The sequence below is a fragment of the Cupressus sempervirens genome, chromosome 2 (genome assembly GCF_028749045.1).
Source record: "Cupressus sempervirens isolate cs-2001-9-10 chromosome 2, ASM2874904v1, whole genome shotgun sequence".
Lineage (NCBI taxonomy): Eukaryota > Viridiplantae > Streptophyta > Pinopsida > Cupressales > Cupressaceae > Cupressus > Cupressus sempervirens.
Window position 1 is genome coordinate 742,447,109 of NC_143119.1, and position 16,433 is coordinate 742,463,541.

Sequence of the window (16,433 nt, forward strand, 5' to 3'; positions counted from 1 at the left end):
CTTAAGGAGAAGCGGTTATTGGCACAATGGGCCACGGAGGTGACACAAAACAGATGCAAAGCGTGGCATGATAAACACCTGCGATTGAACAAGTTCCAACCAAGACAGCTGGTGTTGAAGTATGACGGATGGAATGAAATCAAACTGGGAAAGTTTAAAGTCAAATCGGTTGGCCCATACCAAATCCAAGAAGTAGGTGATAACGGAGCAATAAAGCTATGGACATTGGACTCACAGAAAATTCCAAAAACAGTGAACGGTTCGAAGTTAAAAATATATTATACGCAAACTGTTCCATCATCGACAAATAATGAAGAGCAATAGTGTTAGGAAAAAAAGAAAAAGAAAAAAATTAAAAAATAAAATTGAAAAAAATAAAAATAAAAAGCAGACACCTGTTTCGCGGACACTAGTCCTTCGGACACGAAGTGTCCCGTGGACAGGTGGCCGTGGGCCACGTGTCTCGTGGATATGTGCCCCATGGGAGTTTGTGTTCCGCGGTGGAGAGTTTCGTGGATATTCCTGCATGTGGATTTTTGCATTTCTGCGGACTAGGTTATATACGTCCCGTGGACAGAGTAATTTCATAGCGACAACATTTTCGTGGATAGAGTAATTTCGCAGTGACAACATTTCGGTGGACAGAGTAATTTTGCAGCGACAACATTCCCGTGGACAGAGTAATTTCGTAGCAACAACATTCCTGTGGATTGTTTTTCCTGTCCTCTGCGGCTCTACATTTCGCGTCAAACGAATTCAAGGGGTGTTTTGTGTGAAGTTTAGTGGTGATGCAGTGACGACACTAATCTTCAGCTTCGAAGGCAAAAGCATCAGAGCCATTAGGAGTGATAGAGAGGCAGAATGGATGAAAGAGGAACAACAACGGACAAATAGAGGAAGGAGCCAAGAAAAAAAAAAAGACGACAAATAAAAAATGTTCATAATGAATAATGTATGATGCCCCAAGGGAAGGGAAAGACATAAGCAAATAGGATGCATAAGCGGTTGCCAGAAAGAGTGTGGGATCGGAAGAAAATCACGAAATGGTGTGTTCCATGGAGTTTTGTGTGGCTTTGAGAGTGCTAATTTGGTCTTGGCGGCGGGGGCGCTGCCCCTCAACCCCATTGGGGGTGATGCCCCCTAGAACCCCAGTTAGTTCAGTTATTAGTCGTGGGAAGTGTGACCAGTTGATGAGACCTGGAGCTGCTGCAGGCATGGAGTGGTTTCATACTGGAGGTGGAGAGAGCACTGGAGCAAGCCTTTCGAGAGGGATGTTACGATTTGAGGCACTTGGAGTAGTTGTTGGACGTGAAGCTGTCTTGGTGGATGCATAGAGAGCTCGGGAGGAGCTGATCATCCACTTGAAGGCAGCAGAGTGACACTTGGCTAAGTGTATCCAGGAGTTGGAAGAGAAAGCGGCATGGGTGGCTATCAAGGTCAGCTTGACTAAGGAAACAATATTTTGTTAGCAGAGGCTACAGATGCAACGTGGGTTGGAGTCCAGTTTGGTGCAGGCACGGGATGAATGTGAAAGTGAGGTGACAAAAATAGATCTATCTTGTTGTAGTTAGTCAGTTGATGTATTTCGTTTGTTAATTTGTCTCGGATATTTTGTAATTGTCGTCTGGAGACGACTTTTTCTTTTGGGGGGATGATGTCGTTGGTAAATATTGTGTAGCCGACGGACCCCTTCGGGAAGGTTCTTCGGGAAGTATATGTACACCATTTGAGATCATTGTAATCAGAATCATAAGCATTATGTAATCTCTTTGGCATATTTGCGAATAAAAAAAGGAGTACTGCTGTTACATGTTCTTGTTTATTGTCTGTATGCATTAATTTGTTTATCCCATACGGTAAACAGTCATGGCATCTCTCACCAATCTTCTCTTAGAAGGCAATCAACAATTCAATGGAAAGACCTACTAAACCTAGAAGCAGAGAATGATGACGATCTTCAAGTAGGGTCGCCTTGAGATTATTGTTTTGGATACTGACATTCGTCCTACCACAGTCTATGCTACTACAAACCATTATTGCAGAACATATAGAGCGAATTCCCTTGCCAATTTTTGTTTTGAAGTTAGATTGACCATTAAGGAAGGGTATTAGAGTTAAATCTCTCTAATTTTGTTTCTCTCTCTCTCTCTCTTTTGTAGATTTACTTCTATTTCTAATAGACGCTTTTCTTCTATATTTTCGTATTCTCTCTGTTAAACATGGAAATTCTCTCTCTTCATAATGTTTCTATCTCTCTCTTTGTTCGTTATAGAAACATTCTTATGTATACCTATATATATATATAGATCATTTATGATTTCTGTTTAATAACACATTCATTATTTTACCATAATAGCATTATCAAGGATAAGAATGAGACATTGATTGGTACTGGTACAAGAACGAGAGGTAATGTATTTCAGTTGAACCCTACTGAAATGACGTTTGGTTGCTAAAGTGAATGACAGTTGGTTATGGCATAAAAGATTTTGTGTTATCAACTTTGATAACACTGTGAAGGTCAGTACTACATTTGTAGTTAGAGATTTGCCTAAGATTGTGAAATCTACTAATATAATGTGCACAGAATGTGTGTTGGCAAAACAAAACAAAAGTTCATTTCGAAGCAAGATATTTACTACTTCAGCGAAGTTGGAGATTGTGCATACAGATCTGAGTTGTCCTACAAGAACAAGAGCTTTTTATGGTGAAAGACATTTTATGCTTCTTATTGACAATTTCACTAGAATGATATGGGTTGCATTTTTTAGGGATAAATCTGAAGCTGTTAAGAAATTCAAGATATTTAAGAGTAGAGTTGAGAATGAATCTGGTTTGAAGAATAAATGCTTGAGATTCAATAGAGGAGGAGAATTTATTTCAAATTGCAGCCCCTCCCTTTCTATAGTTTAGTTCTCACTTTTGTGAGCATAATGGTATAAAGAGACAACCTTTAGTCCCTAAGACTTTGTAGCAGAATGGGATAGTAGAAAGAAGGAACAAATCTATGACGAAATCAGCTAAAGCAATGATGTTTGATAACGATGTATCACATGTATTTTGGAGAGAAGTAGTAAACACCACAATATACACTATGAACAAAGTGTAGATTAGACAAGGTATTGGTAAAACACCTTATGAACTTTGGTTTGGACATACACCTACTGTGAGGTACTTTAGAATCTTTGGAGGTAAATGCTAAATTAAAAGGGATGATGGTATTTGAAAGTTTAATTCTAGAAGTGATGAAGGAATGTTTCTTGGTTATTCATTGAAAAGCAAAGCATATAGATGTTTTAATAAAAAATTGAAGACTATTGTTGAAAATGCTAATGTAAGAGTTGATGAAAAGTTTAGAATGTTTTTGAACTTTAACGTTTATCAAATAGATGTTAAGTTAGCTTTTCTGAATACAGAATTTGAAGAGGAGGTATACATTGAACAATCTGATGTTTGACAAATGAAAAGATATCGTTTGCAAATTGAAGAAGGCATTGTATGGATTAAAACAAGCACCTAGAGCTTGGTATGCAAGATTGGATAAACATTTCACAAATTTGGGATTTGTGAAAGGTAATGCTGATAGTAATATGTACCTCAGAAAGAATGAAGCTGGTTTGCTGATTGTTGTAATATTTGTGGATGACATTATTTTTGGAGGTAATGATGAAGCTAGCTAGACATTTTCAGAAGAAATGAAGAAAGAATTTGAGATGAGTATGATTGGAGAGATGAAATTTCTTGGGGTTACAATTTGTATAGAACAAAGAAGGGCATTTTCATATGACAAGCTAAGATTTGTTGAAGAGATTTAGATTAGAGAATTGAAAACCTATTGGAACACCTATGGTAACTGGATGTAAGTTATCTAGCAAAAATGAATCCCCTAGTGCAGAACGAACAAAGTATAGGTCTATGATTGGTGGATTGCAGTACTTGGCACATACTAGACATGATATAGTTAATTCGGTTGGAATTGTGGCGAGTTTTCAAGCAGATCATAAAGAGACATACCTTGCAATAGTAAAAAGAATTTTTAGATATTTGAAAGGAACTCTTGGTTATGGTTTATGGTATGACAAATCACATGATTTCACATTGTTTGTGTACATTGATGCTGATTGGATTGGAAGTGTAGATGATAGAAAGAACACCAATGGTGAAGCATTCTTCATGGGAGGAAGATTGGTTTCTTGGTTGAGCAAGAAACAAGACTGCATTTCACAGAGTACAACATAAACAAAGTATGTAGAAACAACAAATAATTGTAATCAGATTATTTGGTTGAAGTAGATGTCGAAAGACATTGGAATTGAGTCTACAGATCCTACAATTATACATTGTGATAACACAAGTATAGTGAGTATGTCAAAGAATCCAATCTTACATTCAAAGACAAAGCACATATTTATTAAGTATCACTTTTTGAGAGAAAAGTTAGCAGAGAAAGAGATTCAGATTGAAAAATGTTAGCATAAAGAAGCAGATAACAAATATCAAAACCTTTGGTTAAGGATACATTTGAGTATTTGAGATGTATGCTTGGGGTCATGCCCCAACCTACTTCAGAGTAGTTGATGCATAGATTGCATTAGTCTAGCATGTAGCAAGCACTATTTCTTTTGTCTGGACTAGATGCTTGATGCTTCTCCTATGGGGGAGTGTCTGTGTGTTTGAGCAGAGTCATTGAAGATTCTTGGTATTGGTATCGAACAATGTTTTTGGATACTTTGTTGAGAGCTTGAACAGATTGTTTTGAAAATGATTGAACTTCGAGAATTGACATAATGATACCTTTGTCATTGATGTCAATGGGAGAGAGAAATACATGAAAAACATTATTTTGGAACAATCTTTTGGGAGAGATTGGAAAACATTCTTTTGGAACAATTTTTTGGGAGAGATTAGTACACGAAAACATTATTTTGATATATTCCTTACGGGGGAGAGTAATGCATGCAAAACATTGATTGATGTCAATGAGGAGAGAATATTATGTATGGGGGAGATTAACACCTTCTTTGTGCATGTTATTGATTTTTTGATGAACTGTATGGTTGTGATTTGAACATGAAAAACTCTTTACAACCTGTCTGAAGATTGAGATGTATGTTTTCATTCATGGGCACAATGAATGAGGGAGTAGAGGCAAATGAGGAAGAAATATATTTGGTATTCATGGTACTTAGATGTTTTTCGTCTATGTTCCCATCAATGCCGAAGGGGGAATTGTTAGCATGAATGCTGATGGTATTTCTATGGGGGAGTATCATAGCATTGTTGGGAAATCGTTAGCATGAATGCTGATGGTATTTCTATGGGGGAGTATCATAGCATTGCTGGGAAATTGTTAGCATGTGTTGCAGTCATGATAGTGTTTGTCATTGATGTCAACATACATTTTATTCTGTGAAGATTACCAGAGTTGTGGAGGTAGATAAGTTTGGCACACTCAACGGTCAACAGGTTGGGTTGTGCGCTCTTAGACATATATTCAGATATGTGTATAGATGCTGCAGTTATATGCCCAAAATGAGATATGCAGTTTTGACAGAGTTATGCGATGTTTTTTGGAGTTAGCTTTCAAAGAGAGTTTTTGGAAAGTAGGTATTGGTAAATCAGTTGTATCTTTTGGCTGAGATTGAATTATGTTCAGTGTGTTTAGAGGATGGTCAGAGACGTGTTCAGGATGATATGTTCCAGATGTCGAAATCATATATGTAGCTTGGGTCGACTTATGTTTTCTATTCAGCGACTTTACTTTTTAACATAATGTAGTTTGATTTTTGATTTGCATGCCATTTGGGGATCTTGGCAGACTTTACTTTCTAACATAATGTAATTTCATTCTTGATCTGCATGCCATTTGGGGAGAAGAGCATCTTACCTATTGTAATAGTTCTTCTAGGGGGCTAGACGCACATATACTATCATAGTTGAATTATTTTCAAAGCATATGGCTTATGCCAAACATACAAAGCAACATAGAGACATAACTCATTGAAATGTTGGAAAGATTAATTAGAAAGCAGATAAATTGAATTCAAATAGAACTTTATCATATAAAATTGTTAGAAAAGCAGAACAGGCAATGATTAAGCAAATATGATAGCCTGTAGAAATCATGGAAAGAATATTTCATTTTGTGCATTTCATTTATAAAATAATGATGCAGGAGCATCTGGAGCTGTGACAATCTTGCATTCCCAAAATTTTTAATCTACCCCATTTTGTGTTGCCTTTTTTGTGTTGCAGGTGTCTTTGTTTTGTTTTAATATCCCCTTCTTATTTTTGAGCATTCACTCCTTTTTACTAGGCGCACGATTGGTGAGTTATGGTTGAGAAATTGAGATGGATTAATGGGGCTCACTAATCTGGGTTGCTGTTTTAAATCCTTTATTGGCATTGTATCTCTGTTTGGAACCAATTAAAATCACTTTGCATAGAATTGGGACCCACTTCATTTTGGTGCTGTTTGATCCTCTCCAGACTTGTTAGGGCCCACCACCCTTGAATTTTTATGGACATCAGTGTTGTTTGATCCTTTTTCTGTTATTTGTTTTAGCTTCCATAGTGCATGTTAGATTGGCTACAAGTCCTTGCTTTGTTGATTTGATTAAATGGATAAGTGTTTGTGCATGTGGCTGCTAAGATTGGTTGATCTTTATTGTCCCTCGGGCTTAAATCATTTGTTAGTAGAGCTGGTTAAGTTGAGAAGAGGAGTTGCATGATACTTTTTGGTTGTTGGGCTGTGTTTGAGGCAGGTTGAATATTTTGTTGCAGGAGTCTTGTAGCTATGGAGAGATGCACGTGAGATGAAATGGTGATAATAAGAGAATGAGTGTTGTTTAAAGATAACCAACTGACATTGGACCACATAAATCAAAATGAATTACTGTCATATTTGCCATGACCTTAATGTTCTTACCATGAGCTCATCCCTTTCAAACTCCTCCATAATTTTGGTTCAGATTTTGAAGACCAACCACAACCTTCTCCATAGAAGATAAAGTTTTGAAATTAAGATGCCCAAACCTCTTGTGTGAAAGTTCACTTGAATTTGAAGTATCATGAGGTAAAGCTTGAATGGGACAAGCTGAAAGATTGTAGAAGCTGTCATTAAGAACTCCAATCTCACAAGCTGATTGAATGTTGGAGTTCTTTTTCCATGCAAGAACCTTTGCATTCCTGCAACAAAGGCAACATGATAACGTTTGTCTTCTAATGCTGATATAGAAATCAGATTCCTCTTAATACCAGACACAAAGAGGACATCACTCAAGTCTAGACGAATTCCGTAGTTTTAATTGAAAAGATGTAGAACCAACACTTTTAATAGAATAACTTGCATCATCACCAATAATGACTTGAAGATGAAAATCTTTTTCGTTCAAGTTGAAGAGGTGTTCTTGCTAATAAGTAATATGACAAGATACAAGATGCTCCACTATCAATCAACCATGTATCACTGTTTATAGGAACATTGCTAGAGAGTGCAGAAATAAATAAGAAATCCTCAAAATTTTCGCTTAGCTCCTCACCTAGCTCCTTTTGAGGAGAAGAATTTTCTACATTTGCAAGAGCAGCTTGAGGCTTTGGCCTAGAATTACGATTTCTAGCAAAGTGCCCATACCTGATGCATCTGAAGCACTGGATCCTAGAAAGACCCCTTTTCCTTTTCTTGGAGTCGAGGGCTGACTCAAATTTTTTATCTTTGAATCTTTTGATGTTTCCTTTCTTCCCGTTTCCTTTTGAAGTGTGAGCTGCAAGTATATGATCATCCTCATGATGATAGTTACATTCATTTCTTGGTGATTCTTATTTTCATTCTTCTTGAATACAATCAACTCTTAGTCTATTAAATTTTGAAAGCTCATCTTGCCCACTGACACCTTGATTTAGACTCCCAAGAGTGGGGAAGTCCATTCATAGCAAGCATAATAAATCCTTATTTGCAATAGTTTCTCCAATTGCACTAAGCTGGTCCTTTAACTAAGTAAGTTTCATAAAATATGAAACTATTGATTCACCTGTAGCCATTTTCATATGCAGGAGTTGACGACTCAAGGCTCGAGCTCTATTGGTATTGTTAAATTCATATAGGTCCTTGAGAGTCTGAAACATCTCCTTGGCCAATTCCAGTTTTGAGATAACGGGCTTTGAAGGATCCTTAACTGAATCAGTTATAATGTTCTTAGCCATGACCTTATTCTTTTTCCATTGAATTCTTTCAGCTTTTTCAGATGGCACTACAATATCAGAATTATAATAATCCAGAAGGTAATTCTCTTCAAGTTTAATAAGGACCCTTGGCTTCCATAAAGAGAAATTTGAAGGGCCATCTAATCTATCTTCAACTTTCAAACTATTCACCATTTTCACATGTTGAAAATGAACAATAGAAAGAGAATCAATAACACAAATAACTGGATATTTCTGGTTCTAGATCAATTTTTTTAGACCCGCTCTAATAATACCATGTAAAATTTGAACTAGAAAAATATGAAGCAACCAAAAATACAAAAACTCAGAGAACAAAACATACGATTTTTATCCTGGGAAAAAACCTCCTACTTGAGGGAAACAACCCAACCCACACAAATATAGTACTTATATTCAATGTTTCAAAATCAATATAGTATTGATGCTTATGATTGAACTCAACACTTTCAATCAATAAGCCTATATAATACTTATATCAGATTTCTCAACTTCTGATAATATCAAACAAATATAATAGACAAAATATTCTGCAGTCAACATCATAGTGTTAGGTTGTATATATATCAGAGATATATCTCTCCTATTGTGCATACTATCGATATCCTTAGAATGAAGCATATCGAGTTGAATATGCTGAGAAACAGAGCAGAATTGAATAATTTCTTTACAAGAAATTTTGAACATCAACAGAGCATGTCGTTCACGCTAGCTGCTGAAAAAAGGCCACGCACGATAATGCAAAACATTAACATACGAGATGAAAACCAAGCATTAGGTAACGACAATCCCCAATGAATATGAGCTGACAGAATAGAGTAGCAGATTTCTTAGTCGAATTGGGTAGTTGTCTGAGTTAGTTCTAGCTGAGTAGGAATTTTCAAGTCTCCAAGTCATAGAGATGAGTTTGAGCAACGTTGGCTTGCTAAGTAGTCAAGTCAATCAGGGATATGAGTTAGAGCTAGGTCAAGCTAGTCAAGGATGTGGAGTTGGAGTCTAGATTTGTGATGAAACGAATTAAAATCCTTGGAAAATCTTTGTTTCAATATCAGATTTATCTTGGAAAGTCAAGAAAATCTGCAGAAGATAACATTGGTGGAGGCATGTTGATCACTAAAATTTGGCCAAGTCTGGAATTTTTTAGAATCTCCCAAATCTGAAATATTAATTATAACTCTATGAATTTGAAATCACTCTCCAATATCCTAACAATATTTATATAAATAATAACTTTTAAGCATAATAAATGAAAATAATGCTACCTAAATGTTATATTTATATAAAATGTTTTGCTTGACGGGTGCACTTGGGTCCATGTTGGGTGCGCACCTAGCAACTACAATAGATGTACCAGCCGGATGCATACTGAACATGGTACAAGTGTTGTAGGTATGAACCTGGTAATGCAGATGGGAACACTTGATGACCACCCAGCCCCCCACACTCAAAAAAAATAAAGAAACACCCACTTGCGTACCTGTTGTGAAGTTTTCACACCATCGCCCCAAAATTTTGGGACCCCCTTTTTCAATCACCTTGGCAAATTTTTGGATTGTTTAGCAATTTTGATATTTTTTTTGAAAATTTTGAGTTTTGGACAACTTCAAGCCAAAGGGGAAAGGGTTAGATCTATTTTCACCCACTTTCAACTTGATTTTCTAGAATGACCAATTTCATCCTTATGCCGGGCAAAATTTCAAAGAGCAACATTTGGCAGGATAAAATTGTAAATTTTGTACTCAGAGATTTTTTTAAATTTTTTTTTTTGAAAATTTGGATATAATTGTGTGAACTTGAGTATTAATTTTCAAAAAATAAATTTTTTGTTAGATTTAAGTTTTTTGGAAAATCTTAAATTTTTTCAGTGAGAAAATTAATTTTTGTTATGATGAAAGCAAATTGCAAAATCAATTTTAGGCTCTAGAAATGATTTTATTTTTGTCAAAAATTCAATTTGCGTGGCAAAATCAATTTGAATTGAATTGCAAAAAAATTGGTTTTAATGGATTAAATTTGCCTTGAAAATTTTAAATCTTTAATGAAATTGGTAATTTAATATTGAGAAATGGCTTTTGGCTAGCCAAAATCCGATTTTAATGACATATTAATTACAAAATCATCATTAAATGGAAACATTTAGCATCTCCAAGGCATTATTTACTTTCTTTTTGCAATTTTGGTCTAATTAGCAATTTAAAAAAGTAAATTTCATCTTGACAAAATTAATTTTGGGCTAAGCATTTAATTGGGGGCCAGTTTTGTGTGCTAATTAATATTTTTCTTGCTCCCAGGGTCCCAGTCGGCCATCTAAGGAGAGTATAGGAAGTGGGTATAAGAGGAAAGTCTTTCCCCTTTTCTCCTCATTCCTCACTCTTCTTTGGTGCTTAGGCAATTTTTGGCTAAGGGCAGATTTCTTCTTCCTTGGATGATTTTTGCAAGGGCAGATTTCTTCTTCCTTGGACAATTTTTGCAAGGGTAGATTGGTATTTTCCTTGGATGATTTTTTTGCAAGAGCAAATCTGCACTCTTCTTGTTTGGCAAATTTTGAGGGAGCCGAAATTTGTGGAAGATAAAATTCTGATTTTTGCTTGGAAGCTACAATTTTTGCCCTAATTTGGGTGATTTTGTTTGGAGGAGATTATTGTGATCAAAGTTCTGATTTTTTTGGCAAAGGAAGGACAATTCCGACAGCACTAACTTCTGATTTTTTCCAGCTAGAGCCTCAAGATTTGTAAGGGGTTTGAAATTCTTGAAGTTTGATCCTAAATTCCAAAAGGAAGATCCGACTATTAGTAAAGGTGACTTCTAATCATTTAGAGTTGAAAGGGGTCCTTAAGCTGATTTCCTTCTTTCGTTCTTGTCTAGATATAGTCTCCCCTGGTTCTTCTTGCATTCATTGTCCACCACTTTACCATCCCATAATAGGGCGACCAGATGGAGGATGGTAGTGCAAGCAAGAATCCTAAGGGAACAAATACTAAGAAAGATAAATAGGGTATGATGCCCAAAACAACTTTCTTCTCGAAGATGAAGCGAATAACTGATACCAATGTCGGTACAGTAAACATGATATAGGTAAAGGACAGACTAAAGGAAGGACAATCCCCCTTGGCAAAGAAGATATACAAAAGGCGGTTGCACATCACAGCCCAGGCGTCGATACTTCCATTACAACCATGATGAGCGACATTAGAGCAACACTTGATTTTAAAGACATCAGAGAAGAGGACATCAATGAGACAAGATTTGGGTCAAGATTGAATGAATTAGGAAAGGTCGCTATCAAGAAGAAACATCTGAACACCCTTTCCTCCCTAAATGCCTTTATTGGATTCGCAAAAGAGTATGAAAAGGATCATGAGAAGACACTACAAGCAGCAAAGAGCGTGATGAAATCGGCAGAGCTCAAGATAAAGCACACACCTTGTCCTCCCATGGAAGAAGTCAGCGAAAGGCTAGTTAGGTTCATTGCCTTAGCTAAAAGAATGAAAGAAAAAGGGAGAGTTATATTGGAAGATCATTTGATGTAAGCCCAAGTGGCAATTTCTCTTTCTTCTAGGATAGGACAAGTGTCTATTTCTGATTGGCCAGCATTTTGGTGCCTTCTCATTGGTTGCCACTTTTTCACTTTTTTCATTGGTCTATTGACGAGGTGGCGTCTTCTCATTGGCTGATGGGGTGGCAACCCTAATTAGGGTTTCTAGGATCCAATCTAGATCGTTGATTTTGCTTTTGATCTCTACCGTCGATTATAATTTTGGCCTCTATATAAGGCCATTTTGCTCTTTTTGTGAGAGTTATGTTGGAGAAATGTTGCCAAAATACTATCAAAATTGTTCTCTATTCATTGTTGTGGCTTGCATGGTCGATATACATGATCATTTTGGTGTATTGCATGGTTCTTCTCATCTCTCAAATTAAAGTAGGATTTCATTTCATGTTGTTAGAGTAGAAGTAGATGGCTAATTGTATGGTGATGTTAGTGAATGTTTGATAGGGATCTACGACTAGGCCACTGGCATCTTAGCCACTGGTTAGGGAGCCTTGTGAATCATTGCATCTATGGAGCTGGAGCCACTGGTAAGCTTTCATTAGATTCGATCTCCGTCCGTTTGCTAATCTTCCCATTCATAGGAGTAGGAGTAGAATAGCGAGTAGTTGAGTAGTCGAATTTCACTCTAAGAAAGTTAGGAAGGTAGAAGTCATTAGAAGCATTATTGCCTCCTCGCGCAATCAACATTATCTGGCACTACATCCTCCACCATCACTGTCACCATCAACATCACCTGACACTCATACAAAATCATCACCATCTCACCAAAAACCCAAGTCATCCTTGAATGAATAACATAAGCCCACCTACGTGATTACTGGCAAATCACATCGATAAACTGAGCGAGTATCCACAAGTGCAAGGAACATTGGAGTTATTCTCATATCCCATGAGCATTAACTTTTCAAGAGAGGAATTGTGTATTTGATATCCCGTATCAGATATTCAATTACTAATATGTTATGTAGTGGTACAAAAACTCACATCAACAATACCTTGTAGGAAAATGCTTAAGAGGCTTGGGGACTTATGGGAAATGTTCTCTACCTCTGCCAAGGATGCTGCCGTGTTTCTTGCTATTTGCACATGCCATAATGTATTTTTAACTTTGTGTAATTTAGTTGGCCTTTCATGGGGCACTATCTTGGATGGCATATTGTAGATTTGGCCTTGAATATTTCAAGTCACTTGTATTAATATCAACACCATCGCACCCTTGCCATCTCCTCATTGTCCCCAAATTTAAGCCCTTAGTTCTTGGTCGCCAAAGCTTGTCCCTACACCCCTCTATTAGGCATGGAACTATGGTTCCAGCTCAACCAAGTGATACCAATGAAGTTAATATTTTTATAATAGATAATCCCTAGAATTCTGAGAACTGCCAGGGCAACATGTTTGCATTTAGTGGCTAGTGAGGGTAATTGCACATAGAAATTACTGGTGGGCCCCATCATTGAAATTAGCAGTGTCCAACAAGACTAAATTGTTTCTCTCCACACTTTCAACAAAGGAGTGAATTTAGGATGAAGTGAAGCAGCTGAAAAATGCAGAAAATAAATCATGTTCTTGGATAAGTCATCAAAGCTACTAATCCATTATGATTTATTTTTCTTCTGGTCATCTTGAAGGGTTAAGTTAGTTCTCATTTTGGGTTTCAATCTGATTGAGGTAGTCATTTTCCCTGCCTCTTGCGTATTGGAAGGAAGGGAAGCATCAAATTAGCTCTCAATTGTGTTGGTTGCTCTTCTTCTTATGATTGTCGATTGACTCTTTTCATTCATATGCACACCAATCTAGATATTTTCCTGCATTCATAGAATTGGTCATACTACATACAAATAATGTTGAGTTGACCCTCGTCTATCTCCATAATATTCAATGGAAATATTTGACGACAAATAACCTTTGATTTTTTACTTTCTATTTGTATTACAATATAATTTTAATATATAATAATATTATTTAATTATTTATCATAATATTATGTATAAATAGTATATTATAAATATGTCATAATAATATATTATTTAAATTTAAATAAATTAATAATATCATAATTATTACGTTATATATGACATTTTTTTGTAGACAAACTCAAAATAAACCCAGTTCCAATTTTTTAAAGCCGAATCCATGAACTAAACCAGAATCTGTAGTAGAACTGGCAACTTAGAAAAAATAAAGATCAAACAGGATCTGCAACAAAATTTCGGAAAAGCAAACAAATATAAATTAAAGAATGTTTCAGGGTGTGCAAGATTGCTAGAGATTGGATGCTTTCTGCATCAGTTGGCTTTACTTGAAATGGCACTTGTATGCTCTGGCATCCCTGTAGGTTCCCTTTAGATGAAATGCTCCCAGGGTCATCCCCTGTACTGCAAGATGGCCACCTTTATAGGTGGCATTCATAGTTTCAGCAGAGAATCAGTCAACCCTGAGATTTACCCATTGTGCTTGTGACCCAACTTAACCCAGGGAACACTGATAATTAGTTATCAACTTGGAGATGGAGGCTTTAAGACACTAAGAATTATCATCATGTTTTCATGGTATAATATAATAGAGCATGTGGTACTTCATCCAATGGTATCATTGATGACTATCTGTTAAGTGGTTTTTGTCGATAGTAAATAGTGTATCAGGATGTATCTTGTTAGTGTATCCTGTTAGTGTATCAGGATGCATCCCGTTAGTGTATCAGGATGCATCCTGTTAGTGTATCAAGATGTATCTGTTTGTATTGGGATGTATGTCGTTGGTATCGGCCGACAGGGTGTGTATCGGGAATGTTCTGTCGGTATCGGGAAGGTTCTATTATTGTAGCCGACATGTTGTATGTGGCCGACGGATACCTTCGGGAAGGTTCCTCGGATAGTATTTATATCCCCCTCTGGGATCGTTGTAATCATCAGATCATTAGAAGCATAATGTAATATTTGGCTGTATGCGAATATAATTCTGCTATTCTGTTCTATTATCTGTATGCATTATTTTCTTTACCCAGTACGGTAAACAGTTTTCCTCACTGTAGAGGTGACTTTTCTTTTTCAATTTTGTTAATATGATCATTGCATCTCCAGTAATGGTCTGGTAAAGAAAGACCAGTACATTATGCAACCTGTTTTTTGAAAATCTCTTGTAGGTGCATGGTGATCGTATCTGTAAAGTTTGTTCATGAGCTTGGAATCCAGTTATTACTTAAGATGTTGCTCACAGTCTGTAACAAGCACTTTGAATTTGCATTATTTGCTCCAAGCAATGCTAATCACACTGATAAAACAAGACGTGTTGCCAACATGCTAATCATAGCAGACACTATACACACAGGATGCATATTCTTCTGTTCTATCACATTTGTATCAAACCAGCAGTTGTTCACAAAAAAAGAACATTTTAAGTATTGTGTCTGTTGGAAAAAATACAGTTCATTAAGGATTTCAAACATGTAGCTTGTTATCACAGAATGCAAAAATAGGTTACTACAATCTTTTTCCCCTTCCATTGAAAATTCTGTGTATCTTTAGGTCAATTGCTCAGCAGTTGAGGTTTGTAACCATGTAGCTTCTGACTATGCAAATGAAAAATCTGTGTTCAGGTACCTTCATACATTTCTCGATCTGTTGCTGGCAGTTATGATAATGAAGCTGTTGCAATATTTGCTTTGGTCTTCACGTTCTATTTATATATCAAGGTTAGTTTTGATGCCAACCTCATCTAGTATAATCATGTACATGTTTGTGAATTTTATTGCAAAAATATAAGTTGCAACAGAAATAATGAACTAAAACTAGACACCAAATACAAACAAACACTCGAATACACTCAAAATACAAATCAACAAAGGAGTGATGTTTGTGTATCTGACCCTCTATTATGGAGTTCTATTGGTAAGGAAATTGACTAGATTCTGCTATATAAGACGCCTTGGTGTGGCATCGGAAAACTTCTTGTCCTTTTGTGTGAAAAATTTATTTTTAGTTTAGTAATTACTAATAGTTGAAATTTTGCAGACACTCAACACTGGTTCTCTCTTTTATGCTACATTGAATTCCCTGGCTTACTTTTATATGGTAAGCAGTCATTAGAATAGCCATTTTTTTCTTTTTGTGAGGGCAACTAAAGAGAACCTTATGAAATATTTCTAATGCATTTTAATATTTGTAGGTTTGTTCTTGGGGAGGTTACACTTTTATAATAAATCTTATACCAATGCATGTTCTTCTATGCATCACCACTGGCCGTTATTCATCACGCTTGTACATTGCTTATGCTCCTCTGGTAAGTTTATGCATAATGCTGACTTGACGAGGTTCTAATTTCTAGATCTCATGATGGTTAGCTAATAATCTATTTTTAATTGTTTCTTATATACAAGGATTTTTTACGAAATTATAGAATTTTATTTGACTGATGAACCTTACATGTTTTATGGATGAACTTAATTAATTCATCTATATAATATACAGAGATTTGAGATGAGCCAATTTGTACAGGAAAATAATAAGAATCGTAGGTTGTACAAAAATTATAATTATATGCTTCAAATAAAAAATGTCAGTGTTCTTTCAGCAACCATATATGGTTGGAAGCTGCAAAGCTAATTTTAAAAATCTCACTTGAAGGTCAAATTGATGTTTTTCAGGACGGGTCACATTTTAAA

General features: G+C 36.1%; 1 protein-coding gene across 3 annotated transcripts in view; it reads left to right on the forward strand.

Annotated features, from left to right (window-relative positions):
• STT3A (staurosporin and temperature sensitive 3-like A) overlaps window positions 1-16,433 on the forward strand; it is a 125,646-nt gene that overhangs the window by 56,338 nt on the left and 52,875 nt on the right. For all 3 annotated transcript variants that reach the window (XM_089815272.1, XM_089815273.1, XM_089815274.1), the window contains exons 7-9: window positions 15,369-15,464; window positions 15,784-15,843; window positions 15,938-16,051. In XM_089815272.1, coding sequence (XP_089671398.1) covers window positions 15,369-15,464; window positions 15,784-15,843; window positions 15,938-16,051 — 270 coding nt within the window. The remainder of the gene's footprint in view (window positions 1-15,368; window positions 15,465-15,783; window positions 15,844-15,937; window positions 16,052-16,433) is intronic.